We start from the raw sequence: 25,717 nt of genomic DNA on the forward strand, positions 1-25,717 counted from the left end.
ATAGTTGAACGTTTGGACGATGTTTTTACAGGAAGTGTTTATTTTAGAAAGTAGCATGTCGTGGAGGGTTCAAAGTGGTAAGAATTGGGTGCTTAGTCTTTGGATTTGATGTCTTCTTGATTCCTTTTCAGTTCCACATCTAAAGCTAGACAACATCTAGGCTAGTCGATCGTAGCTGTACGTTTACCAATCAGACTGAGCTGAATCCTCAAGAGATGTGAAAGCCGAGACAGACGATACGATTGAGTTTAAACGGGGAAATGTATCTATGAAAGTGATGAAGAAAGCATATGGGAAGTTGACCAGCGTCTTAGCAAGTGTTTATGGTAAACTAGAGATATCCAAAGTAATATTCTGTAGTCGCCTCTAGAAAACTGTGGTTTAAAGGTGAAACTTTGTGCGAACTGAGATGGTTTGTGTTCCTGTTGTAACTGCCTTGAGTTCCTGTAATCTATTAGTACCTTGAAGATTCAAGATATCGGCCTCAAGGGTTGTAGTAAATCATTTCTAACAGCATTATATATGACTTTAAATAGTATGGCATCATTAATAAAGGTGACAGTAATATGATAGAGCTAATGCTTATTCATGCTTGTAAATAGTGCTTAAAACATGTGTGATTGTATGACTTTTATTTGACTTCTTTTTGTTATGATATTTCACTTTGGGGGAACATTTTGACTTTGTAGAGGCCGCGGAAACATAAACCTCCCTGAACATGTCAGTCGTCATATTCCAAGTTTTCTCACTGACTCTCAATAACACAGTAATAATACAGAATGACATATTAATCTGAATGTTTTAACTGAGAATACGGATAAAAATTTACTTAAATTTTGAGTCACAGCAGCATGTGGTTATTGTAGTGGCCTGTGTCAGGGATTTATAAAATAGAGTAAAACATGAATTGTGTTTGGGGCAAGTGATACGGTGAAGAATACAATGCATGAATGAGAAATGCAAAAATTAGAGTGTAAGAATTGATACAGGGGAATAATGTAGTATATGTACAACATATAAATATATCTTTAGTGTGTACATGAGGAGTTTATTAAAATTATAAACATGTAACATGAAATTTATGGCAAAATGAATGAACACATTTACAGCCAGTCTCCGAAATGTTATGTGTATACAGGAAGTAAATGTATAGATGTCTAAAAGGTGGCAGATGAAGGCATGTTCTGCAAAAAGACGTTAATTAAACCAGAAACTTGTGCAAAGTCCAAAACTCTTCTTCCAGAGTGAAATATCGTTTTAACATTGCACACCAGTTTTACACAGTTTCTCGTTTCTGTGAAAAATATGAAGCAACGTAAACAGACTGTTTGCATCTACATGAAATCCCGCCGACTGCAGAAGATATTTTATTGTGATGATGAATACTGCTGAGTAAGACATTCTTCACCTGACACACTGAATATTGACGTGTTGTGAAATAAAAGTTCTATGAAGGAAATCTCTGTCCACTTTTGCTCTGTATGTTTATGAATCTGTTGATGGAGTGACACCAAGGCAAACACAGATATTAAAGGGATAGTTTGGATTTTTTGAAGAGGCTTTTTATGGGGTACTTACCTATACTCCATGTCGATGTCTGTCAACATGCCCCCAGTTTGGAAAAGCGGCAGGAGTGCTGACACAGAAGCTAAGTAAAAATCAATATCACTATAAGTGGACACTATATTGAGACTATTTTCACCTTGCTGTCAGACAACCTGTTCTGACGGGGAAGCCCATTACAGGTTCAGTTACCCATCTCTTCAAAGCCACCAGACTCCACTGACAAAAACATAATTTTGGTAGCTGAACACCGGAGTTGCTGACCTACAGCTGTCTCAATCAGTTAGTTAATCTGTGTTATTGTGTGACTTTGTTGCATTTAAACTAAACCCTTTATTTATTTTTTGGTAAAGATTTGTTTTTATGTGCAGGAGCAGTTCCAAAAATGTGTCAGATTTCCATTTGTGCATTTGAAAATATTATTTTAAAAAGAAAAAGTAAAAGGACAAAGATACTTATCCAAAAACACTGACATTGAGAAGGAGAGGATGTACTAGAACTAAACCTTAGGACATTTTGACACACACACATATTAATAAATTCATGAATGGATCAGAAATGATCAAATTGGAAAAGAAAAACACGAAGTTGTTCAGCATCAACCCAATGTTGTTCTCAATGGAGTCTGGCTTGAAAGAGAGCGATATTACAGCTTCAGTTCCCTGTAGAAATCGCTATCTGACGGCAAGATAAAGCAGTGAAAATATTCTAAATATAGCGCACCCTTAAACTGATATTGACTTTTTCAGGTGGCTAGCATTTGTTTCACTGCTGACCCCTCCACAGCAGTACATTGATTAGCTTCCATGTCGGACTCCAGCCTGCTTCTCCAAACTGGAGGAGTGCCAACTGACTTTACTGAATGTAATACATTGACTATGGGTAAGTACCCCATACAACCCCACTTCAAAAGATCTAAACTGTCCTTTTAAAATACATCTTACTGAATACTCCTGTCTCATATTGTAACTGTAGCAGCTGAGTCCCCATGCAGTACTGCTCCACATTCTGTTCCACTACCATTCTTACTCATGCAAGCAGAATAATGCTGGTACGTAACGAGGAATTCATATTTACATGGTGTTAATCTGATTCCAGCTTTGTTGAGTTAATCCTCTTCTGAAAGATCAGGGTTGTGCTAAAGCTTAGTTTCAAAACTCTCACGAGCTGCTGTGGAAAATCAGAAATCTTAATGCCAGGTTGTGTTCTTACAGAAAAAGTATTTATTTCCCATTTGTGTGTGTTTTTAGATGTTTGTCTGAGTCTTTCATGTAGACTTACTGAAAACTGAAGTTGATATAATGTTAAGGTTTACTCTAAAAGGTGTATAAAAAGAATTAAGACTTATTTTTTTCGAACTTTTTCAAAAAGTCCAAATCACAAAAAACAATCTTGAACTTAAGTCTGAAGCCTTGTTCAACATGAACTCAGTGCAAATGTTATTGACTGCATTCAAACCAAACAATGTGGCACAGAAGTAGAATTAAATAAATCTTTATTGCAGGACATTGATAGTTGGAGCAGCTATGCAGACACATATGAACAAGAGGAACGGCGCAAGTTTTGATCATGCACATGTGAAGTTAGAAATTTTTAAGCCAGTCCAAGTTGGGTCCTTTTGGTTCACTTGGATGAGAAGGGACATCAGGCATGTTTCCATCATCTCGCACAGGGACTGCATTGGGAACGTAAGGAAGACAAATGTTATTATTTGATCACACAAAGGTTAACTTTGCACATTGTAGCATCTTTCAGTGACACACAGACACAACCTGCTGTAACAATAAGGCTGGGTATTGGTACTTGATGTCTATAAAAATAAGTAAATATTGTCAAACCCTCTCTAGTAAAACAATACCTGTATTCCACCCTTTTGTACCCAGATCTAGAAAAAAATGACTATTTGTATGGTTTTGTGTTATTTGATTTCATGCAACATGCAATTGGACCACTACCACAGCGACTACAACCCATACAGTCTGTGGTGTGGTGAAGTCGAGCACAGTGTATTTGGGGATGTTCAGATGGCAGTTCAGCATGCTGAGATGCCACCACAACGTTAAAAAGTATGGCGGTATTTAACCAACCAAATGCTTCCAATCATATGATAAGTATCAAATGAAGCAGGAAAAAAGGTATCAAATGAAGTTCTCTATTGGTATCGTTTTATGGCAATCCAGCATGCCCGTGTTGTGTCTAAGACTGTTTCCCTGACGATATGTGTTTCCCCCTAAGTTAGTTGCCTAAATATGAATCAACATTTTGTCTTTGGCTAACCACAGAGGAGGGTGCAACACATTATAACAGGAGGGAAGCAGTTTGTCAAGGGAACAGGCATCAACACAATATCAGCATGGCTAGTGCAACTGGTAATTCAGACAACCCAGCTACCTGTACTGCTGACGCTAATTTATACAAATATCTGAAGGACTTTAATGAACAAACCAGTACAGACTCAAATGGAAATCAAGTCATATTTTTATGTAAACTGTGTCCGTCAGGTCTAAAATAATCAAGACTGAGCGCGAGCCACATCAGTAACGAATTTTGAAACAATACATCAAGTTGAAGCATCTAACCAGTCTTGGGAAATATCTGCGACTAAATAATGATCACAAGATCAAATGTAAACTATTTCATTTTAATCAGTGTTGACTGAACTTCGAGATAGCTCCTGAGAAATGTGAACATGCACAACACTCCTGGTATTGGTACTGGTATCATAATTTGTTAAAGAACACCCAGCCAAATGCAAAATGATCAGTGTGAACAGTGTTTACCTGGGTAGTTGTATGGCACAGCCTCATTGATCATTCCTGTATACTTTGCCAGGGGGCTGATTACTGGAAGAGCAAGACCTGAGGATGGATATACACATATGAATTAAGTTTACAAACAGTATATTAATTACACTTTATATCCCACGTTATACATTATAAGTTCCCCGCAAGCTCTTAATATGTAGAGAGACCTAAAAGCATCAAACCATTATATATTCACTCTCACATGTAGGGATTTGTTGCGTCTGGTAGCAGAGTAGCGACGTTATATAATATGCTTATCTAATGATGATGCTGTAATTTTGGCTAGATGTAATTTAATTTCAATTGTCGAAAGGAGAAACGGTAAGTGGTGTTTTTAAGTCATGTTTGGGATTATCATTTACTCTTTAATGTGACAGCGGAGCCTTATGGGTCCAGCACTTGGCATACAGCTAACTCTCTTTCATACTATGATGCTTTTACTGACATGACGATAATTCAGTATTTCCAAATCAAGTTGTGCAGTCTGGTGCTCTCTTTCTGCCACACACAATTCTTAGCTAATGTAGGAAGCGGTTTACTACTGACCCAACAGTCCAATCCCGCAGGACACCAGGATAACAGGCTCCTTGTTCCATGCGTTTTTCAGGAACGCTGCGAGTCCTGCGGATAAAATAACAACACACAGGTGAAAACCCTCCACAGGTGACGGTTAGCTAACGTTAGCCACCGTTAGCAACACATCCAAGGTCACGTTTTTTGTTTTATTATGAATGAATATCATTATGTTAAAATAACTCCGAGTCATCGTGAGCGTAATTTAAAAACATCACAGTATTTATTTATGCCATATAGAGGTCTTAATAAACCCAATTTCGCTGAATGTTTGTACAAAAGACGAGAAACTAGCCACATACCCGCCATGTTGTCTTGTGTAGTATCAACCCAGAGCGGGTGCTCATGGGAAATGTAGTAATCTGAATGACGTATTATTTCTGCGCCTGTCGCATAAAAACATGAGCTCATCGACGAGAATGGGAGGACAGCTGCCCCTGCTTCGCTTAATATTTGATTTTTGTGAAGTATAATGTTAGTAAACGCGTTTAGCTAACCGACAGCTGACAGACTATAGACGTACACACAGTCTGTAGATTGTTATTATTATTTTTAGACGGTTTGTAGTTCAGTTTTATCCCCGCAGGACACAGCAGCTGCTGAGCACCAGTGATTTTGGACTTAATCATTCATAAATGTAAGTATTAGTTAGAATTATAGCATGCTGCATCTTATGGTAGTCCGTTATTAATGATATAAGGGCTTTATTTACTCAGTTAATTCACTTAATAACGTCGCTGCCCGTCCTAAGTTACCACTGATGAATGACCAGTGGTGAAAATGAACGTTAACCAAATATATTTACTCAAGTACTGTACTTAAGTACAATTTAACGACACTTTACCCCAGTCTTTCTATTTTATGTTTCTATATACGTCTATTCCCCTACATTCAAGAGGCAAATATTGTACTTTACCCAGCAGAACATAAAGTAATTAAAATTAGCACCACCTTAACTAGCTGCAACATTAGTGACGCTTTAATGCATCACTACTTATGATTAGAAACAGTTATATCCGTTGATGAACTTAAGGGCATCATAAAGAATGTGGTGATAGAGACATGTGCTTGTTTTCCTTGTGAGGCCACTATGCATGAATAGTTGTTATATCGTGGATATTTGTATTTTATGTTGTATTTGTTGCATTTTATTTTTTTTAGTTTTGATTGGCTGCTACCTAAGATTTTCAATGTCAATGGGACTTCCTGGTTAAATAAAACAAAAATAAAATACATTTGTAGTATCATATATATATATATATATATATATATATATATATATATATATATATATATATGTGGTTTTAAGATAGGGAATCCTGCATATTGAGCACTTTTACTTTTGATACTTTTAAGTATATTTTGATGCTAATAATTTTACCTAAATAAGAATTTAAATGCAGGACTATTTCACACAGTTGTATTGCAACTTTTTCTTCTTCCACGGCTATACATTCCTAAAAATGATCATTAAAACTGGCAGAGGTATTGTGAATTTGTACTCATATATATTTTATGTGCATAAATTATTTTATAAAAGTGTTTTTTATAATAACAGAATCTTCTCTCTCTTCTTCTCTAGATGATGGAGGATTTCTCTGGTTTGGCTCTGCCTCCTCTGTTTGGAGGACACATCCTGGAGGCAGAGCTGGAGCCTGGTGGTGTGGAGCTGGGACCAGGAGAGGTAATGTTAATTTTAATGGTCAAGGTAATGGTGATGCTGATGTGAGTCATCAAGTACCCAGTGCTCCCTGTGCCATAAAATGAGAAGCATTGCACATACTGTTATGTAAAAGTGCCAAATATTACCAGTTTCAACACCACCTCTTTGCATGGATTGGCCTAAAAAGCCAACATCTCATTGAAATATGCCATCAGTGTGACCTATGCACGCCACAATCTTACCAAAATCTTATTTCGTAGTTGTGACAGACACTTCTAATTATATTGTATTATGTTATCTAATTATATTTGAGTTTAGAGTGTTTTGTGTAGCTGTGGTCAAATGTATGTAGCTTAGTGGGTGCAGCAAGGATCTGCTGGGGTTGACGGTAATTTCTGACTGGTATCATATGCGTTAATGACACAGAATGGTATTTCAAATCAAAGTAGGAACACAATGACACCATTATTTCGCAGTGTAGATGTCTGTAATGTGTTTTTTTTTTTTTTGCACTAATAATACTGCTACACTATTAGGCAACACAAGTTAATTGTAGTAGATTAAGCGACAACTGTTCCATTTGAAACGCACTGAAAACACTGACATTTTTTCTCTCCAGGTGGAGCTGGGCCCGGGAGGCAATGAGCTGCTGGAGAGTACAGCACAGGAGGATGAAGAGAGGAGAGCTCTCGATAAGAGGAAATATCTGGCTCTGAACAGGAGATGTAAAGAAATTGAACAGGTGTGTGCATGCATATAAGTGTGTTAGAGTAAGAAATATGAGTTATATTTGGGTTTATTGTCATTTAGTTCCTAATTTCATTTCTAGCCACAAACTTTTTTCAAACCAACACTTATCGTTAACAAGATTGTTGTAGGTCTGCAACTGCAGGCGCACAACAGGCTACTTTTCAGAAATGTGTTTTTTGTAAGCATTACTAAAAACATTACTTACAAAGCATTACTTAAAATCCCAATTCAACAATCACATATTAGTCTAGTACTGATATTACTTTTTAAGCTCATATCAGCCAAATATGATAGTGTATCTGTGATCAGTTCCTCCCTTGCCACCCTTTCAAATGTGACATTTTTTAGGTTAATCAGAAGATTCTTGGTCGTCTTCATCAAGTACAAAGAATAACACGGCGCTTGAAGAAGGAGAGACGGTAAAAGACCCCATTACAGCAACTTAATTTCTGTGTTTTCCAGTTGATGGCCTGTCTGTTAACCTTCTGTTAATCTTGCAGGTTTCTCATGAAGACTTTAGATGCTCATGGGGACGACTACAGAAACGCCCAGCTCACCATACTTCTAGAGGTGACAATGAGATGAACAAGTGGCTGTATGTGATAGTTTTAAAAGAAGAAAAAGATTTAAGGGGGATAAAATTATATTAACTTACAACAATAGCAGTTGACCATTGGTGGACTAATCTGTGGAGAGGCTGGGGCAAAAATGTATGCCCCCTTAATTAGAAGATGAAGCATGTGAGCACAATGTAAAGTAAAATAATAGACACAGATATACCTGTGTTTTCTTACTATGGCAAGTCAAAATGTCCACTGTGAAAAAAGTTATCAAGGTCTTTAATCCAGATTTTGACACAGGACCCTTCAACAGGACAGGGCCACCAAAACAGGTAATAATGCAGAACTCCATTTTGTTGATATTCAAGTTCAGATGACCAAAACCCAACACACACAGACAATTTTGGGCTTGGATCCTCTTAGGATAAACGCCTGTGTATTAGCAAGAATTTGGCAATGATTCAAAGGTGTGATTGGATACGATTCAAGTTATTGTGCTATATTGCAATACTGTAAGCAAGGCAATACAAAGCAATTTTTTTAAAACTCTAGTTTTAGAAAAACTGTTGTAGTATAAGAACCACATTATGATATGTGCGATCACATCTGTGGGATCTGCACCTGTATTTAGCACAGTCCCTGCAACATCTAACATCATTACACTACTTTTTGTGCAATCTGAGCAAAGGAATTAAAATTGCCTGTATCTGTAATTCTTGGTTCTTGAGATAAAAAAAAAAAAAAATCAAAAATTGATAGTGTTTGTGGGAAGCGGTACCTGAAAACAAAACATAACAATGCCATACTCAAGTGTATCAATATTCTCCTGCACCCCTATTAGACTATCTGGGCAGTTACCCAGCCAGTCTGCTGATCTGTTTGATGTATTAGAATAAATGAATGTGCTCATGCTGGTTTAATGCCTTTACATTTTAAATTTTTTCCTTGTTCTTTTTTTCAGGATGAGCCTGGAGCTCATTTTGATCCTGCTGCTGCAGGAGTGGAGGATGAACGGCTCAACGGTGTCTCTGGCTCCACTTTGCCTGCAGCAATGCATCATGTTGCTGGACCAAAGAGGAGGAGACACCGAATTCAACGGCAAGAGAAGGATAAAGACCAACAGGTAGGTGAAGATGGACCACTGCTGTCTCTTCCAGTGTATCAGTACAATGGTCAGTTTACAGTGTGTGTGTGTGTGTGTGTGTGTGTGTGTGTGGTTTGGATGAACTTACAGTTTTGGATGCGTGGGTGGTTTAAAATGCAGATAATCGTCATTAAGCACAATTGATTTTCTGTTGACTTAGTTTCTGCTTCTCTTCCCAGACTGAACCAGACATGTCAGTGTTGGCAGAGACACAGTTTGGAGAAATGCCCAGCCCAACCTCTCTGTCTCACTGATCATTGCACTGCAGCCCTGGAAATGACATTGATGAAGGAGCACCCAGTTTCTCTCATGTTCAGTAGATACTCTGCCTCTGTTTAGCCAGGTGTTGCACTATTTGTAGTTTTACTTAAACATTGTGAACACATTTAATAAATGTAAGATCAATTATTCACCTGGTACATAATGTATATACATTTGTTTTGTATATTAAATCATTTCTCTTGTCATATTTTGTACTTAGAGTTAATGGCAGCACATAATTATGACTGACTGTGCTAACTATCATGGACAGCCTTGTTTGGTAAATATCTGGCAACCTAGATACAGTTATTGCCAGGTTGCAAACCTGTGTTATAAGCGGCTTAACATTACATTCCTGGATACTATCAGTGATTTAATGGTTTATGATTTTATTTCAGTAACTGCTGAAATAAACTGTCTGACTGTTTTATGACATGTTTTATGTTTTTTTTTTAAATCTTTTTTTCCATTTTAAATGTTTCCAAATATTTAGAAATCGCCTCCTTATGCATTTTATTATGTTTGCTGATGTTGACTAGAGGCCGACAAAGATTTCACTGCTGTTATTCACGTTCACATCTTCATCACCAATTAATTTATTATTAATTTTTTTTTTTTTTTTTGTTGCTTAATTATGTTTCTTTAGTTTAGAAGTTGTTCACTTTCAGGCAGAATTTTTTTAAAAAAATCACAATTTCAGGTCAACTTGGAATTTTATTGTCTGGAGCTTTTAGCCATAGCTCACAGTCTTCTTCATAGGCTGGAGTTTGTTGTATTTTCAGAGGTCAGTCTCTTCAAGTTTGTTTTCAGCATGAATAAAACTTAGATTTATGGAATGATAGACGAATTTAATATTTAAAATAAAAACGTATAATAACCTACATGAAAATATGAAATGTTTTTAGAAAATATTGTAATTGTCTAATTTCCGATGCAGTTTTGGTTATGTGTCGATCATAACTCGTCAGACGGCTGAGCCAATGGCAGAGCTCCAGTGCAGCGGATGTCTACCAGTGACGGGCGTGAGCTCCGTCCAATCAGATCTCGCAGATTAGGTTTAGGGCGGGGCCTAAACGCGGAGGTGGGATTTTAGCTACCGTCCATCTTCAGCTACATTACAGTGAGCGAGCTTGTCGAAAAGAAAACACAATTTGGAAGTAAAGAAGACTTTCTGGAAATAGTTTTGGCTGTATTTGAAAAAAGACAAACGAAAGCCCATACCCTAGGTAAATGTCGTAAACAAATACAAATCTAAATGCTTGGGTTGACCCAGTTTCCCTTTTTCCTAAATTTGGCTAGCTGGATAGCTAAGCTGCTAGCTAGCATTTTATGCATTAGCTAGCCAGACAGTTAGCCATATTAGCTAGCAGGTTAACGCTTAGAATGGATTCTGATATATTGTGCCTTTCACAATGCAAAACCACCATATAAAAGCTATGCTGTACCCCTTAATAATAATGCATGAATATGACTTCCATCCATCAATATGCGCTGTGGTACTTGTTTTGAAACGGGCTAGTTGGTAACCGAGCGAGGTGGACGAGCTAAGATACTGGCTAGTGTTAATGTTAGCTTAGTAACGTTAGCAGGCTAATTTTAGCTGACAACCATGTCAGTCATATTGGTAACAGCAAGATCAGCTACGTTCAGCAAAAAATAACGATAGACAAACGACTAAACAAAAGTTCTGGTATGAGGTGTGCTTGAATTTGTCAGAGATAACGGTATTTGTGCAGCTAATGTTAACTGACCAGCTAGCCTGAGTTAACGTCAGTCCCACTCTCTGGGAACGATGTACTGATTGATCTGTTGAAGGGATTTGTGTTTTGTTTGAATGCACTTTTGATTTTCTTTACATAGCTAACTGCGTGACAGACGGAATGTGGACATTGTCGTAGTCAGAGCCATGGCTGACAAGAGAAAACTACAAGGTAAGACTGTTAGTGAAACTTATCAGTGATGTTTCATAGAATCCATCACACTGTCCAGCCTCACATCCTGCACAGAGACTCAGACTGACTTAATCTTGCAAAGTCTTTGCTGTTTCATGGATTAATACGCTGTGATGTTGGACCACATCTTGTATCTCCACAGGTGAGATCGATAGATGTTTGAAAAAAGTAGCTGAAGGTGTAGAACAGTTTGAAGACATCTGGCAAAAGGTAAGAGATCTTTGCATTCTGCATTTGTTGGATGCACCATTTCTAAAATCGCAGCTGCAAAACCTAAAATTTCTCCTTTATTTGTCTTCATTTTAGCTTCACAATGCAGCCAATGCAAACCAGAAGGAAAAATATGAGGCTGACCTCAAGAAAGAGATTAAAAAACTACAGGTAAGAGAAGATGAGCACATAATTTCCTTTACATTGTCTGTTTACATGCACTTTTCATTAACAATGCATGTATTTGAAGTTGATCAGTTGTGTAAATATTTTCATTGTCTGTCCTCTTTCCAGCGATTGAGAGATCAGATAAAAACATGGGTGGCCTCAAACGAGATCAAAGACAAAAGGCAGCTAATCGAGAACCGCAAACTCATAGAGACGGTATGGGTCTCCATCTTTTCTCATTTTAGGTTTATTGTTTCTGTGAAGTATAGCATCTTGGACATAGTCATTAAAATCAGTAAACTTAACAAGCCTTATGTGATTTTTCTTTTCTTAGCAAATGGAGCGGTTCAAGGTGGTGGAACGTGAAACAAAAACAAAAGCGTACTCTAAAGAAGGCTTGGGGCTTGCTCAGAAAGTGGATCCAGCTCAGAGGGAAAAAGAGGAAACGGGACAGTGGCTAACAGTAATACATCCACTATTACCTGTTTAACATTATGGTTCCCTGAAGTTGTCTGGATGAAGTTTTGAAAAAGATGGTCAAAAGCTAACAACAACTTACAACTGTTGATGAATGATTGAGTGAATCCACTAATGCTCCTTTTTTCTGACCTCTTCCTCACTGCAGAATACAATAGACACTCTAAATATGCAGGTGGATCAGTTTGAAAGTGAGGTGGAATCCCTATCAGTACAGACGAGAAAGAAGAAGGGCGATAAAGATGTAAGTCGTCTCTCATTCTTTTCAGGGATGCATATTTCTGCACACTTGGAAAAAAAAATTCCTCAGGGTATCCAGTGTAGTGTAGTGCTACGTAGTCTGGTAAAAGTTTGGCTAAAATGTATGTTTGAAACCAAATGCTCGTCTTCTGTATTTCATGTAGAAGCAAGATCGTATTGATGAGCTCAAGCGGTTGATTGAGAGGCATCGATTCCACATTCGCATGTTGGAGACCATTCTACGAATGCTTGATAATGACTCAGTACCGGTGGATGCCATCCAGAAGATCAAGGATGATGTTGAATACTACATTGATTCCTCGCAAGACCCAGACTTTGAGGAGAATGAGTTCTTGTATGACGACTTAGACCTGGAAGACATCCGTGAGTAGACACTATGGGCTGTTAAGGCCCCGACACACCAAACTGACATCAAAGAGCTAGTGGTGATAAAGTTGACTGTTGTGTCGCTTCATGTCATCTGTGTCAGCCAAAAAGTTGCACTTGAACACACCACAAAGACTGCAGCCTACGACTGACCAGCATGAATGTTCTGTGCCTGTTTGAGAGAAAATAACTCCATAGCTGCAGGCGACAGTTGCATTTGTCATTCAGAAAGGGAACTCGAAAGACGGGGCGGATTCAAGACACTAGTTAGCTAGTTAACACATTAACAACACAACTCGAGGCTTAAAGAACAAAATATATTTGTGTGCTAGCAAACAATAACACAAACCACTATAAACCATTTCTCCTAAAGTGCTCATGTTTCTTTCAATCTCGCGCCCTTTTGACTTGAGTTGTTTGTTTGCTTTCTCTTCTCATGCACTGATTTGTTTACACAGAACAGCAAATAAGAATGATTCTTCTCACCGACTGGCTCCGCTGCTGGTCAAAGATGCTGAATCGGCTAAAAACAACTGAAAATGGTGGACTAGTGCCAAAGCAAATCTAGGGTAACAGAAGCTAACCGACAACCTGACATTGACCTACTGCTGACTGTCTGCTTGGTGTGTCAGGGTCCTTACGATGAGGCTTTTACTCAGACGTCTGGTTGGTTTTATTAACAACATCTGGCGCTTGTCTCTGTCTTGTCTTTCTCTTGCAGCTGCAGCATTAGTTGCAACTTCTCCGTCAGGTCAGGGCAATGTGGAGGATGAGATGTATCTTCACTCCAGCAGCACTCCCACTTCCACAACCTCCTCTTCACCCATTCCTCCATCCCCAGCCACTTGCACTGCTGTAAGTTCTTACGTCTGTACTGTTAAAACTTGGGTCAGTGTGATAAAAGGATGCTGGGTAGAAAAAGTACATTCTGGCACAATGTTTCACATATACGTTTGCATTTTGTTAACCCTTCTACAAGCCTCATTGTGTTGTAATCCACTGACTAGTTTGCTGAATCAATATTTCAAAAGTGGATTGTCATATCAAGGTATCTCCTCCTATAGGAGAACTCAGAGGACGATAAGAAAAGGGGACGATCGACAGACAGTGAAGTTAGTCAGGTGAGAGGCTCTCATCTGTACTGTGCAAGTAGATGAACAGTTTAGTGCAGCGCTCTTCACCCTTGGTCCTGTAGAGGCATGGAAGCTGAAGGGTTCTCATGCACTGAAACAGAGCAAGCTTTTTCTCTGTGGGACCATGGTTGGAGATTTCTGATATAGTTTGTACCATCATCTGCATATATAGGCGTCCATAGTTCACAGTAAACTCCTCGTACACTTTATACAGCAGTGGTTACCCTCTGGACAGTTTTGTCTGAATTGCCTTTTTCTGGTGCTTTTTCATTTTCAGTCACCTGTGAAGAACGGCACCCCATCCTTGCTATCTTCCTTCTCTTCCTCCACCACCTCTGGGTCCTCCTCATCCTCCTCCCTCGTGTCCATGGCGAGTGTTGTCGGAGGCATTCCCGCAGTTCCCACAAGCAGCAGTCTTATAGGGAGCTTCAGCAGTGCGGTGCAGCAACATCAGCATCAACCTGCACAACAGCAGCAACAACCTCAACCGCCAAACCAACAGCAGCAGCAACAACAGCAGCAGCCACCTCAGACAAAACCCTCTGCCCCTTCAAACAACACCCCCAGCCCACCCAGCAACCCTCTACTCCCAGCCTCAACTGCTCCCTCTCTCCCTACACCCAGCACACCCAGCTCATCAGCTCCTAACTCTCAGTCTCAGCTCACATCCGTGCCCTCCCCGGCATCCAGTTTGGGACTCGGGCTGGGACTAGGATTGAGCAAAATTGGCTTGACGGGGACCAGCAGTGCCAACCAAATGTCTGGTTTAGGGCTTGGTGGCCACCCCTCTCCTTTAAACACAATGGCAGGGCTCATTTCAGGCTCCACACCTGCCCCTTACGCTCAGGCAGCAGCATCAGGAGGCTTGGGTTTGAGCAGCACCACCCAGTCCAGCATTTCAGTAGAGAGCAGCACTTCCATTCCCACCTCTGGCTCCAGTGGAGTCACCACCAACGGGGCGGGGATAGGGCTCGGATTGCTAGGTTCCAGTCCGGCCCACAGCTCTTTGAGCGGGAGTATTATGGGTCTGGTTCCTGGGCAAAATGTAGCCCCCGGTGCCTCTCAGGTGCCCCCGAGTCCTGTCAGCACTACTCCCGGAGTAGTTGGCATGATGGGTGGCAATGGAGGAAATGTCGGCATGGTTGGAGGAGTAGGGGTAAATGCAGCTCCTGCTAGACCACCAAGTGGACTAAAGCAAAATGGAAGCACAAGTATGTTAACTTGTTGTGTGGCTCTTGACTCGTCTGTTTAAGTCAATGTTGTTGTCTCATTCTAAATTTGTCTTAACTTTTCCCTCACCTGTCCTCAGGTTACAGTGCTGTAGTGGCAGAGAGCTCCACAGAATCAGCTCTAAGCACACCGAGCCAGTCACAAAGCAGCCAACCCTCGTCTCTCAGTTCTTCAACCAGTCAGCCGTGAGTTATTTGTCCGTTACTTCATTGCTTCTCCTTATTCTTTACATGGTAGTTGTTAATTTGTCTCCCTGTTGTTCCCGCTGTACTTGCTGCAGGATGGACAATGGTCCCAGTTTAATCAGCTCCATCACCCTGCCTCCCAGCTCTCCGTCCCCCTCGTTCTCAGACAGCACACCTGGAGGAGGGAGCCTTCTCAACGGACCCCACTCCTACACACAGGCCTCTGAAGCGCTCAAGGTAAGGGACTGAAACAGTGAGACTGACTTAGGCCTTGTCTCCACCAAGCAGTCCGGTTCAGTTCAGATTGTTACAAATTTGAAAGGTTATTTTTGCGGCTTTCCGTTGTCAAAAGTTGTTGATGGTACCAATTGAACAACTCCCTTCCATCCTGTATTCTGGTTACCCCTTTGTTAAGATACTTAGCACAGTGATCCTACATTATTAGGTGAAACCAGAAACACTGAAGTCTGTTGATGGAGACAATTGTCAGTCTTGTTAAAGAAGGACTCACTGCACAGATCCGGTATGTATTTGGTGGAAATACGGCTGTAGTCTTTAGTCGGAATCACATATTGGTGTAATTAAGTAGCCAGAATTTGAGGTGTGAAACAGCAAGATTATTTGCAGTCTCTTCAGCTGACTGCACGGAGAGATTTGGCAAACAAGAAAAACAAGCTGGTTGAGAATATGAGACAGATGTCAGATTGTTGGATAAAAAGCTTTCTATACTAATTATTACAGAGTATCTGCTCTCATATTGCAAAAAGGGAGATTTCTGATCACTGTATCCTGATATTACACCATCCAGCATCCCTTACTATAATGCACATGGATGCTCAAGATTGAAAAATGATCCACACAACTTGATTATTTTCACATGACCCAGTGGCGATGCTGGCATTGGTGGGTTTGAGGTGCTTCTTGTTTGGTGCATTACTGGAGCACGTTGATGTGCTCAGCTGTAAATAGCATTATTAGAATAAGCCTGGTTGCCCACAAACCTCTGTTCTGGGCCTCATTTATACCAAACACAGAAGCCCACACTCACTCAGTGCAACATTTAGATTGAAATCATGTCATGCCAAGATATATTTGGACTTACTAAAGTGTATGCCCAATTCTCATTCTCACTGCAAGCACTATGAACAATGCAGTGTTGGACAATGTATCAGTACAGAATGTATTATAAAACTATTGATCATTGAATGTGATATGGTGTGTGCTAGAAAAGATTTATTACTATTTATTTAGATCAGCTGCTGAATTTAGTCTCTTTTCAATGCATTTCCCAGTGTGTCTAATACATATCATTGTCGATACCTGTTGCTGGATGTGGGTGCATCATTTTAGGCAGGAGGTGATGTTTCAGTGGAGGCAACTCTGACTGTTGTAGGTCAATATAGCAGCTGTAATAGTTGGTTCTCATGATTTGTTTTCCTTTTTTCTTCTCAGGCCCCTGAGCCTCTCAGTTCTTTGAAGGCGATGGCTGAGAGAGCAGCGCTGGGATCAGGTCTGGATGGAGAGATTTCCAACCTGCACCTAACAGACAGAGGTCGGAACGGTCAGACATTTTTTTTTCTACACGTAATTTGTGAAGAATAATGACCTCACAATTTTACTCTGTAAAACCTCTGTCACTTGTACACTGACTAATTACTGAGGAGGAAGGGACCTTACATTTGTGATAATTGGCTGATGTTTTTACTCCAAAGCACTTTGCAACAGCTGCAATAAGATAAGATGCTATAAGATAGGATAAGATTCGATAAGATGCGTTAATATAAGATAAGTTAAGATAAGATAGTATAAGTCTTTATTGATCCCAGAGAGTAAATTCAGGTGTTGCAGTAGCACAAAGACGGATATAAGTACAGGTAAATGGAGATAAAAACAGATAAAAAGAAATTAAATGTAGAATAGGAAGAAATAAAATAAGAACTATATAATGATAATAATTATCTTTATTTGTAAAGCGCTTTTCAAACAGAGTTACAAAGTGCTTTACATGTCAATAATTAAAACAGAAAAGACATGAAAACGACTTTTAAAAAACTGATAAAAACTTTGGTGTATAAAGACTGAGGAAATAAAAGTTTAAATGAACATAAAACTCAAGTAAAATCAGGAAAGGCTCTCCGATAAAAGTATGTTTTAAGAAGGGACTTAAAAGAGATCACTGATTCGGCCGCCCTGATTTCCTCAGACAAATTGTTCCAGAGCCTCGGGGCCTGACAGCAAACGCTCTGTCCCCTTTAGTTTTCAGACAGACCTCTGGAACAGACAAATGACCTCTGCCGGAGAACCTCAAAGTCCATCCTGGCATGTACAGTACTCGGAGGTCGGAAATAAAGCTTAAAGATAGGCCATGAAAAGCCTTAAAAGTAATCAGTAAAATCTTAAAATCTATTCTAAAAAGCCTGTTCTAGGCTGAAACTGGAGAGATGTGATCACGTCTCCTGGCTATTGTAAGAGTAGAAGTAAAAATATGAACCATACCAGAGCAACTAAAGACAAAGTTACAGGGTAAAATGACACACAATGAATAATGGCAGCGAGTCTAGTTATATGTAAACAGCAAACACCAGAATACTATATACTATGATTAAGTAATGATACGTTGGGCTCTAGTTTCACAGACCGGGCGCGGCGGGGGCGCAGCACACCTGCGCTTCGCCAACTAGGTGTGGCCAGGCGGATTTTGCAAGTTTGGCACACCGTGCGCCTGGCGCAGCTACTCCTCTTTCCCACCTCCGTCCCTCCTACCTGCACAAGTCGGAAAGAGGCTGTGGCTGTTTGTGGTTGGCTGAGAGGGATGTGAACTCAGTAGTTTGCAGCTGTGTGTTGGGTTTCCATTACGCGTGCCAAACGTGCCAAACGGTGCCAATCCCCTTTGATCTGACATCAGATGTGACGGGACAGTCGATATAGAGATACATTTATGTGCTGATTGCAGAAAGTTGCATTGTATAGTGTTTTTTGGGGTATTTATTGCATCGTTAATGGGCCTGACATTCTGGAAACCTGCCTGTGAGGTTTTGGTGACGTATGCGCACTGTCCGCCGGTCAGCCAAACTTTGGCTTACACCGGCTGCGCTCCCCCTGCGCTGACAGTAGACCTGGTTTCAGCTGGTGAGCTTTTAGCGCACCTTCGGCAAAGCCTTTTGGCACGAAACTGTCACTGCGCTAAGCTGGATCTGTCGACACCTCCCCCTGCTGCGCCGCCACACCCATCTCAGCGCACCTCGGTCTGCCAAACTACCAAACTGAGTGCGCCTCAGGTTGCACTGCTCGAAACTAGCTCTGCGCGGGGTTCGCCACCCTGCGCCACCCTGCACTGTGCCGGGAAACTAGAACCCATAGAGTTGTCTGTATTAATCATAGAACTAGAACAAGAGCTGCTGTGATGCCGACGTGAATAAAAGAGATGGAACTCAACCGCAAGAGCAGTACAACACCCGGACAGTCTACAGTGCGGCACACGCTAGAGTTAACTCATAATTTACCTTCACAAAAAGCAGCAGTTTTTAGCTTGTTTTAATTAAATATCAAAATACATTAGTGGGACAAATGTCAAGTATGTTGTGAAGACTTTATGACTTTATGACTAAACAAGGCAGTTAAGCTAACGTTAGTCTGATTTTGGTGAAAGAGAGAAACTTGGATTGGTTGACAGAAAGTGTTTTGTGTCGGAAAATAGGTGTCCATCAATGTCTGTTGTCACCCTAAAAACTAACAACAATCACCTTTTTTTTTTTGTATTAGGAAAATGCCGAAAAGCAAAATAGAACTATAGTACATGATGTGGTTGTTCACTATAACATACTGACACAGTATAGTATGGTATAGTAAAGTATAGTGAGAGCTGCTGCAACAGGTTGCTGACTGCTCAGTGCCCAAAAGTGGTAGATGTAGTAGGGTTAAAAGTCAAAGGACCATAAAGTACAGAAACTATTTAACAATTAGTAAATTTAATGAAAATGTCTAATTATCCTGTTATCAATTAAATGTTTGTTAGTTTTTAAATAAAGGTTCCAATTAGCAGCTGGTTACTACCATACAGTTGCTGGGGTTCATATCATTGGAGATTTTGTGTCAGCTAGACCAAGTGAGCATATTTCAAACATTATTTTTTCCCTTATATGTAGTAAATTATTGAAATTTGATTGAAAAGACTGTTAGTTGCAGCTGTACACTCAGACAAAACATGGAAAAAAAAGTGTTTTGCTAGAGTACTAGTGAGTACAAGGCAGAGCTTATGAAAAGACTTTCTTCAGAGAGGAAAAAACAGGAGAGGCAGAGAGGGGGTCTGAGGTGATTCTTGAACTGAAGAGAGGAGTCTGTACAGTATTTGTGTCATCAACTCAATCCTTCACTTTGTCTTTGTCCTGCAGATATCTTCTCTGGTTCATCTGCAGCGCCCGGCACACCCGCCGCACCTCAGCCGTCCGTGTCGGAAGTCAGCATCCCCCCGTCGCTCGGGGTCTGTCCACTTGGCCCCACTCCTCTCCCCAAAGACCAGCTCTACCAGCAGGCCATGCAGGAATCCGCATGGACACACATGCCACACCCCTCCGACTCTGAGAGGATTAGGTGAGGACATTTTTCACAACTAGTGATGATGCATCTTTTTATTTTTCTAATCACCTGTGTTAGTAAAAACATTTACAAGTTTACTATGATGATAATAGTTTTATGAGTTAACATACACAGTCCTGCTGCTACTGTTTTTGACGTACTATATGATGACTTTTTGTGACGTACTATACTATGACCTTTTTTATGACATACTATGACTTTTTTATGACATACTATGACTTTTTATGACATACTATACTATGATTTTTTTTGACATACCATACGATGACTTTTTTTGTCATACTATTCTATGACCTTTTTTTGACATATTGTACTATGACTTTTTATGACATACTATACGATGACTTTTTGTGACGTAGTATACAATGACTTTTATGTCGTACTATACTATGACCTTTTTTTGACATATACTATGACTTTTTATGACATACTATGCTATGACTTTTTGTGACGTACTATACAATGACTTTTTGTGATGTACTATACTATGCCTTTTTATGACACATTATACTGTTACTTTTTTATGACGTACTATACGATGACTTTTTGTGACATATTATACTATGACTTTTTTATGACGTACTATACGATGACTTTGTGACGTACTATACGATGACTTTTTGTGACGTACTATACGATGACTTTTTGTGACGTACTATTGTATGACCTTTTTTTGACATACTATACTATGACCTTTTTTTGACATATTATACTATAACTTTTTATGACATACTATACTATGACCTTTTTTTGACATACTATACTATGACCTTTTTTTGACATATTATACTATAACTTTTTATGACATACTATACTATGACTTTTTGTGACGTACTATACAATGACTTTTTGTGATGTACTATACTATACCTTTTTTATGACATATTATACTGTTACTTTTTTATGACGTACTATATGATGACTTTTTGTGACGTACTACACGATGACTTTTTTTGACATATTATACTATGAATTTTTTATGACGTACTATACGATGACTTTTTGTGACGTACTATACGATGACTTTATGACGTACTATACTATGACTTTTTTTGACATGCTATACTATGACTTTTTTATGACGTCCTATACGATGACTTTTTGTGACGTACTATATGATGACTTTTTGTGATGTACTATACTGTGCCTTTTTTTATGACATATACTGTTACTTTTTATGACATACTATACTGTAACTTTTTTTGACATACTATACTATGACTTTTTTATGATGTACTATACTATGACTTTTTTATGACGTACTATACGATGACTTTGTGACGTACTATACGATGACTTTTTGTGACGTACTATACGATGACTTTTTGTGTCGTACTATTCTATGACCTTTTTTTGACATACTATACTATGACCTTTTTTTGCCATATTATACTATGACTTTTTATGACATACTATACTATGACTTTTTGTGACGGACTATACAATAACTTTTTGTGATGTACTATACTATGCCTTTTTTATGACATATTATACTGTTACTTTTTTATGACGTACTATACGATGACTTTTTGTGACATAGTATACAATGACTTTTTGTGACGTACTATACGATGACTTTTTGTGTCGTACTATTCGCTGACCTTTTTTTGACATACTATACTATGACCTTTTTTTGCCATATTATACTATGACTTTTTATGACATACTATACTATGACTTTTTGTGACGGACTATACAATAACTTTTTGTGATGTACTATACTATGCCTTTTTTATGACATATTATACTGTTACTTTTTTATGACGTACTATACGATGACTTTTTGTGACATAGTATACAATGACTTTTTGTGTCGTACTATTCTGTGTCCTTTTTTTGACATATACTATGACTTTTTATGACATACTATACTATGACTTTTTGGATTGTACTATACAATGACTTTTTGTGTTGTACTATACCATACTATGCCTTTTTTATGACATTTTATACTGTTACTTTTTGTGACGTACTATACGATGACTTTTTATGACGTACTATACGATGACTTTGTGACGTACTATACGATGACTTTTTGTGACTTACTATACTATGCCTTTTTTATGACATATTATACTGTGACTTTTTATGACATACTACACTATGACTTTTTTTGACATACTATATGATGACTTTTTTTGACATACTATACTATGACTTTTTTATGACATACTCTACGATGACTTTTTGTGACCTACTATATGATGACTTTTTGTGTCGTACTATACTATGACTTTTTTATGACATATTATACCATGACTGCTGTGGCCGTGCTACGGCTGTGCTGCCTGCTCTCTCCGGTTTTACGCCAGGCTCGGCTCCTCTCAAAGACTCCTTGCGAAGCACTCCTCCGGGGTTTTTTCTGACCTAATTGTATTGCGGAGTTTTGCACAGCAGCGACTGGATCTTTGCTCTCAAACCACAAAAAAATGTGATGGCACAACAGTCTCCTTCAGTACATTATTCCATGCTTTCTTTTGATTTTCACATTGGCTAGTCATCTTGTTTAATTTGTCTTCTGATTAAATCAGAACCGTTGAAACAAGTTGTAGGAAGCCTCTGCAAGTAATTGGTTGCTGGCAGACACTCTGTGCTGCAATAACATGGTTACTCAGCAGTGCCGTGCACTGTAGAGCTGATGCGCTGCTGGTTCTGCCGGCCTGAATAGAATATAATGTCTATAGCCTTACTGTTGTGTATACAGCCTTTATAGTATGAGCTGAGTAGTGATGCGCAGGTCGACCCGTAACCCGTGGGACCCGCAAATGGACCTGCAGGTCGGGCAGCAGTGATCGTCTATTAAATCGGTCTGTAAATGATATTTTGACATTATTTGCTATTACTGTCATGGCATCCGAAGGTACTGATGCGTTGAGCAGGTGACAGTCCACGGTCGTTTTCGAAACACACTTGTGTCAGGCACTCCAAAAGAAACTTGTTGAAACTTTAAACAATAATTTATTGTACGAAACGGGGGAAACGAACGTTGACAAAGACGGTTCCATAAATTCATATTAAATTCAAAAGATAACAAAAAAACAGCTACAAGTTAGAGGGAATAGTGATAAAGTGGTAAAACTTGGCATTGATCCACAGCCTCAGACGGATGCGCTCAAGCCTGCCGTGCGCACAAGCTCCGTTGGTAGGCGATACTATATTTTCACATTTTCAACAATGCAATTTAAAAGTTTTGATTTTTATTGATAATCTACATTTACCAACAACAAAAAGACTACATTTAGCACCAAAAAAATGTTAAAAAAAAAAAAATAATAATAATAAAAAAAAACGAATATCGAATACCAAATTTTTATAACGAATACCTACCCATAGAAACGAATATTCGAATATCCGAATATTTGGGTACAGCCCTACTATACTATGACTTTATATGACATACTATATTATGTTTTTTTTTTGGTTTATGACATACTGTACTATGAAAATTTTTGACTATAACATTTTTATGACAGGCTATATTATGACTTTTCGACATTCAATACTATGAATTGTTATGGAATACCCTATAGTTTTATGGCTTTTTTTTTTTTTTTTTTTCCCAATTTTCATGGCGTACTATACTATGATATTTCACCATGAATTTATTTTCTGAAATATGTATAGTGTCTCAAAAAAATATCAAATATGCATGCTTTGATCTCATTAGTTTGGATGGGGGTTTGGTTTTCTTCATGAGTGAACCCCTTATTTGAATTACATGTTGGGAGCTGCGATCACATGCCTTCCCTGTAATCTATAACCATCTGTGCTTCTGTCCTTAAGGCAATACCTGATGAGGAATCCGTGTCCCACCTTGCCCTTCCATCATCAGATACCGCCGCACCACTCTGACTCCATAGAGTTCTACCAGAGACTGTCCACAGAAACTCTCTTTTTCATCTTCTACTACCTGGAGGTGAAACACTCTATCCACCCACTCCATGTTTGCGCCTTGACAACCTTTCTATTTACCTCCCAGTGATGTATTACAGTCTTGCTTGTTAACTTGATGGTGTATTTGACCTTGCCTCTCTCAGGGCACCAAGGCTCAGTATCTGTCTGCCAAGGCTCTGAAGAAACAGTCGTGGAGGTTTCACACCAAGTACATGATGTGGTTCCAGAGGCACGAGGAGCCCAAGACTATCACTGACGAGTTTGAACAGGTGCAGACTCACCACAGTTCAGGAGGTATTGATTGTGGTTTGTTGTTGTGGCTTCAGTTTTTGAGTGACTGTTCTTTCTGTTCTGCTGTTCCTCCAGGGCACTTACATTTACTTTGACTATGAGAAATGGGGCCAGCGGAAGAAGGAGGGGTTCACCTTCGAGTACAGGTACCTCGAAGACAGAGACCTGCAGTGACGGACAGAGGGACACGAAAGGACAGAGAGAGACAAAACGTGCTGCTGTTGACATTCCGAGACTGAACTTCAAACTGTGGATAGAGATTGTGATGTGTAGTAGAAACCCTCTCCTAAAATGGAGACTGGTGTCTGTATAGGCTGCATCTCAACGTGAAGCCCTCTCTCCTCCTGTAGCGCTTTGCTTCTGACAAAAAAACGCCCCGTGGGCCTGTTCAAATGCATCCCGCTGCACGAGCTGGGAGGGTTCTCACTAGAGATCTGCGTTTGTGCCTGTCTGTGTGCACACTCAGTATGTGGCATTAGGAAAGCCTACCCCATGCATGTTTCTCATGTTTTGTTTTCTTTTTCCGTTTCAACAAAATTCTCTGTACCACCTACCCAACATGAGCCTGGAAGCCTTTGACTTGACACAAAACAAACCTTGGATTTGATTGTTAAGTAAACTGCCCATCTTGTATTTACTGTAATTTGGTGGTTTAGAATGGGGAGGTACAGTGGACATTTAGTCATGGTGTGTAGGACTGGCTTCTTTTAAGACCCTACGATGCCTGTTGAATATGGTCACTATTAGAGATAGTGAGCGGTTATCAATAGTTTTATTGATATTGTCTTGGTCGATTAAAACGCTGATTGAGAGTGACCACAGGGCCTCTCCCTGTGACAGGGAAAGAGTCCTTATTGGACATGGATTAAATTGCTATGCAATTGAACTGGTCTCTGACTCCCTCTCTTTACAAATAAAATGTTTTTAAGTTAACCTGTCAAAGAAAATGCATTATTATGGCGCATTCATGTTTGTGACAAATAAACTTGTAAAATAAATCTTAAAAATAGGGTTTGAGACATTTATCTACTTGATGTTTGATTCTTACACCGCTGAGGGTTTTCTCATCGTCCTCAGCGCAAAAGGCCACGCTAACGCTAGTGAATGTACCTGTACCCAAATCACCTCTTAATTACTCTCAAAATACACAGATAGCATTAGAAAATAAATCTGAGTTTGGTTTGAGTCAACTTCCCACCTTAAGATTTTATTCTATTTTGTTGATGTTACTTCATCCTAAAATCCACTGTGTTCAATTTACCACCTGATATTTTAAGTGAAACCCTATACAGTGAATGTGCACTGATAAACTGTTTACATGTAGAGCGAAAACACAGAAATCCTAAAAATTCTGGTGGTAGATTTAACTCGTGGGTCAAGTAAGAAATGTCTCCTCTGCCGTGGTTGTTCATGTGCTACACTGAAGAACAATAAGATTTAATCTGGTGTGGGACAGATCCCACCTTTTCTTGGCAGTTTGAATGGGGAGAGTGTTAAACTGAATCAGATTTTTCCGTTTAAGCAACCATGAAAACTTAAGATCTGTACTGCAGTTAAACTTCTATGTTGTGTGTGATTAGTTTTCAGGCTTTTTTTTTTGGGGGGGGGGGATGGGGGGTTGGATTGAGGATGTGAA

General features: G+C 39.2%; 3 protein-coding genes across 6 annotated transcripts; 2 read left to right on the forward strand and 1 right to left on the reverse strand.

Moving 5' to 3' along the window:
* Window positions 1–3,041: 3,041 nt before the first annotated feature.
* ndufa3 (NADH:ubiquinone oxidoreductase subunit A3) lies at window positions 3,042–5,293 on the reverse strand. Its single transcript, XM_033640295.1, has 4 exons — window positions 5,243–5,293; window positions 4,914–4,988; window positions 4,344–4,421; window positions 3,042–3,238 (listed from the first exon to the last, which is right to left on the reverse strand). The coding sequence occupies exons 1-4, from the start codon at window positions 5,247–5,249 to the stop codon at window positions 3,147–3,149; spliced, it is 252 nt and encodes an 83-aa protein (XP_033496186.1). The 5' UTR covers window positions 5,250–5,293; the 3' UTR covers window positions 3,042–3,146.
* Window positions 5,294–5,331: 38 nt separating this feature from the next.
* tfpt (TCF3 (E2A) fusion partner) lies at window positions 5,332–10,197 on the forward strand. The gene is made up of 7 exons (XM_033640734.2): window positions 5,332–5,577; window positions 6,523–6,624; window positions 7,223–7,345; window positions 7,702–7,772; window positions 7,854–7,923; window positions 8,875–9,036; window positions 9,237–10,197. Exons 2-7 carry the CDS (start codon window positions 6,523–6,525, stop codon window positions 9,309–9,311), a joined length of 603 nt encoding a protein of 200 aa, XP_033496625.1. The 5' UTR covers window positions 5,332–5,577; the 3' UTR covers window positions 9,312–10,197.
* Window positions 10,198–10,392: 195 nt separating this feature from the next.
* cnot3a (CCR4-NOT transcription complex, subunit 3a) lies at window positions 10,393–25,088 on the forward strand. 4 transcript variants are annotated; one of them, XM_033640732.2, is made up of 18 exons: window positions 10,402–10,544; window positions 11,179–11,249; window positions 11,413–11,480; window positions 11,577–11,651; window positions 11,775–11,864; window positions 11,983–12,111; window positions 12,274–12,369; window positions 12,530–12,749; window positions 13,474–13,607; window positions 13,817–13,873; window positions 14,163–15,096; window positions 15,195–15,300; window positions 15,396–15,537; window positions 16,753–16,852; window positions 19,692–19,890; window positions 23,680–23,812; window positions 23,934–24,059; window positions 24,157–25,088. In XM_033640732.2, exons 2-18 carry the CDS (start codon window positions 11,225–11,227, stop codon window positions 24,253–24,255), a joined length of 2,733 nt encoding a protein of 910 aa, XP_033496623.1. In that variant the 5' UTR covers window positions 10,402–10,544; window positions 11,179–11,224; the 3' UTR covers window positions 24,256–25,088. The 4 variants fall into 4 exon arrangements, with proteins under 4 accessions (XP_033496624.1, XP_078027730.1, XP_033496623.1 ...); XM_033640731.2 differs by having other exon boundaries at window positions 16,753–16,861; window positions 24,157–24,397; XM_033640733.2 differs by lacking the exon at window positions 13,817–13,873 and having other exon boundaries at window positions 10,393–10,544; window positions 16,753–16,861; window positions 24,157–24,967.
* The last annotated feature ends 629 nt before the right edge of the window (window positions 25,089–25,717 follow it).

Source organism: Epinephelus lanceolatus, chromosome 10 (genome assembly GCF_041903045.1).
Source record: "Epinephelus lanceolatus isolate andai-2023 chromosome 10, ASM4190304v1, whole genome shotgun sequence".
Taxonomy (NCBI): Eukaryota; Metazoa; Chordata; class Actinopteri; order Perciformes; family Serranidae; genus Epinephelus; species Epinephelus lanceolatus.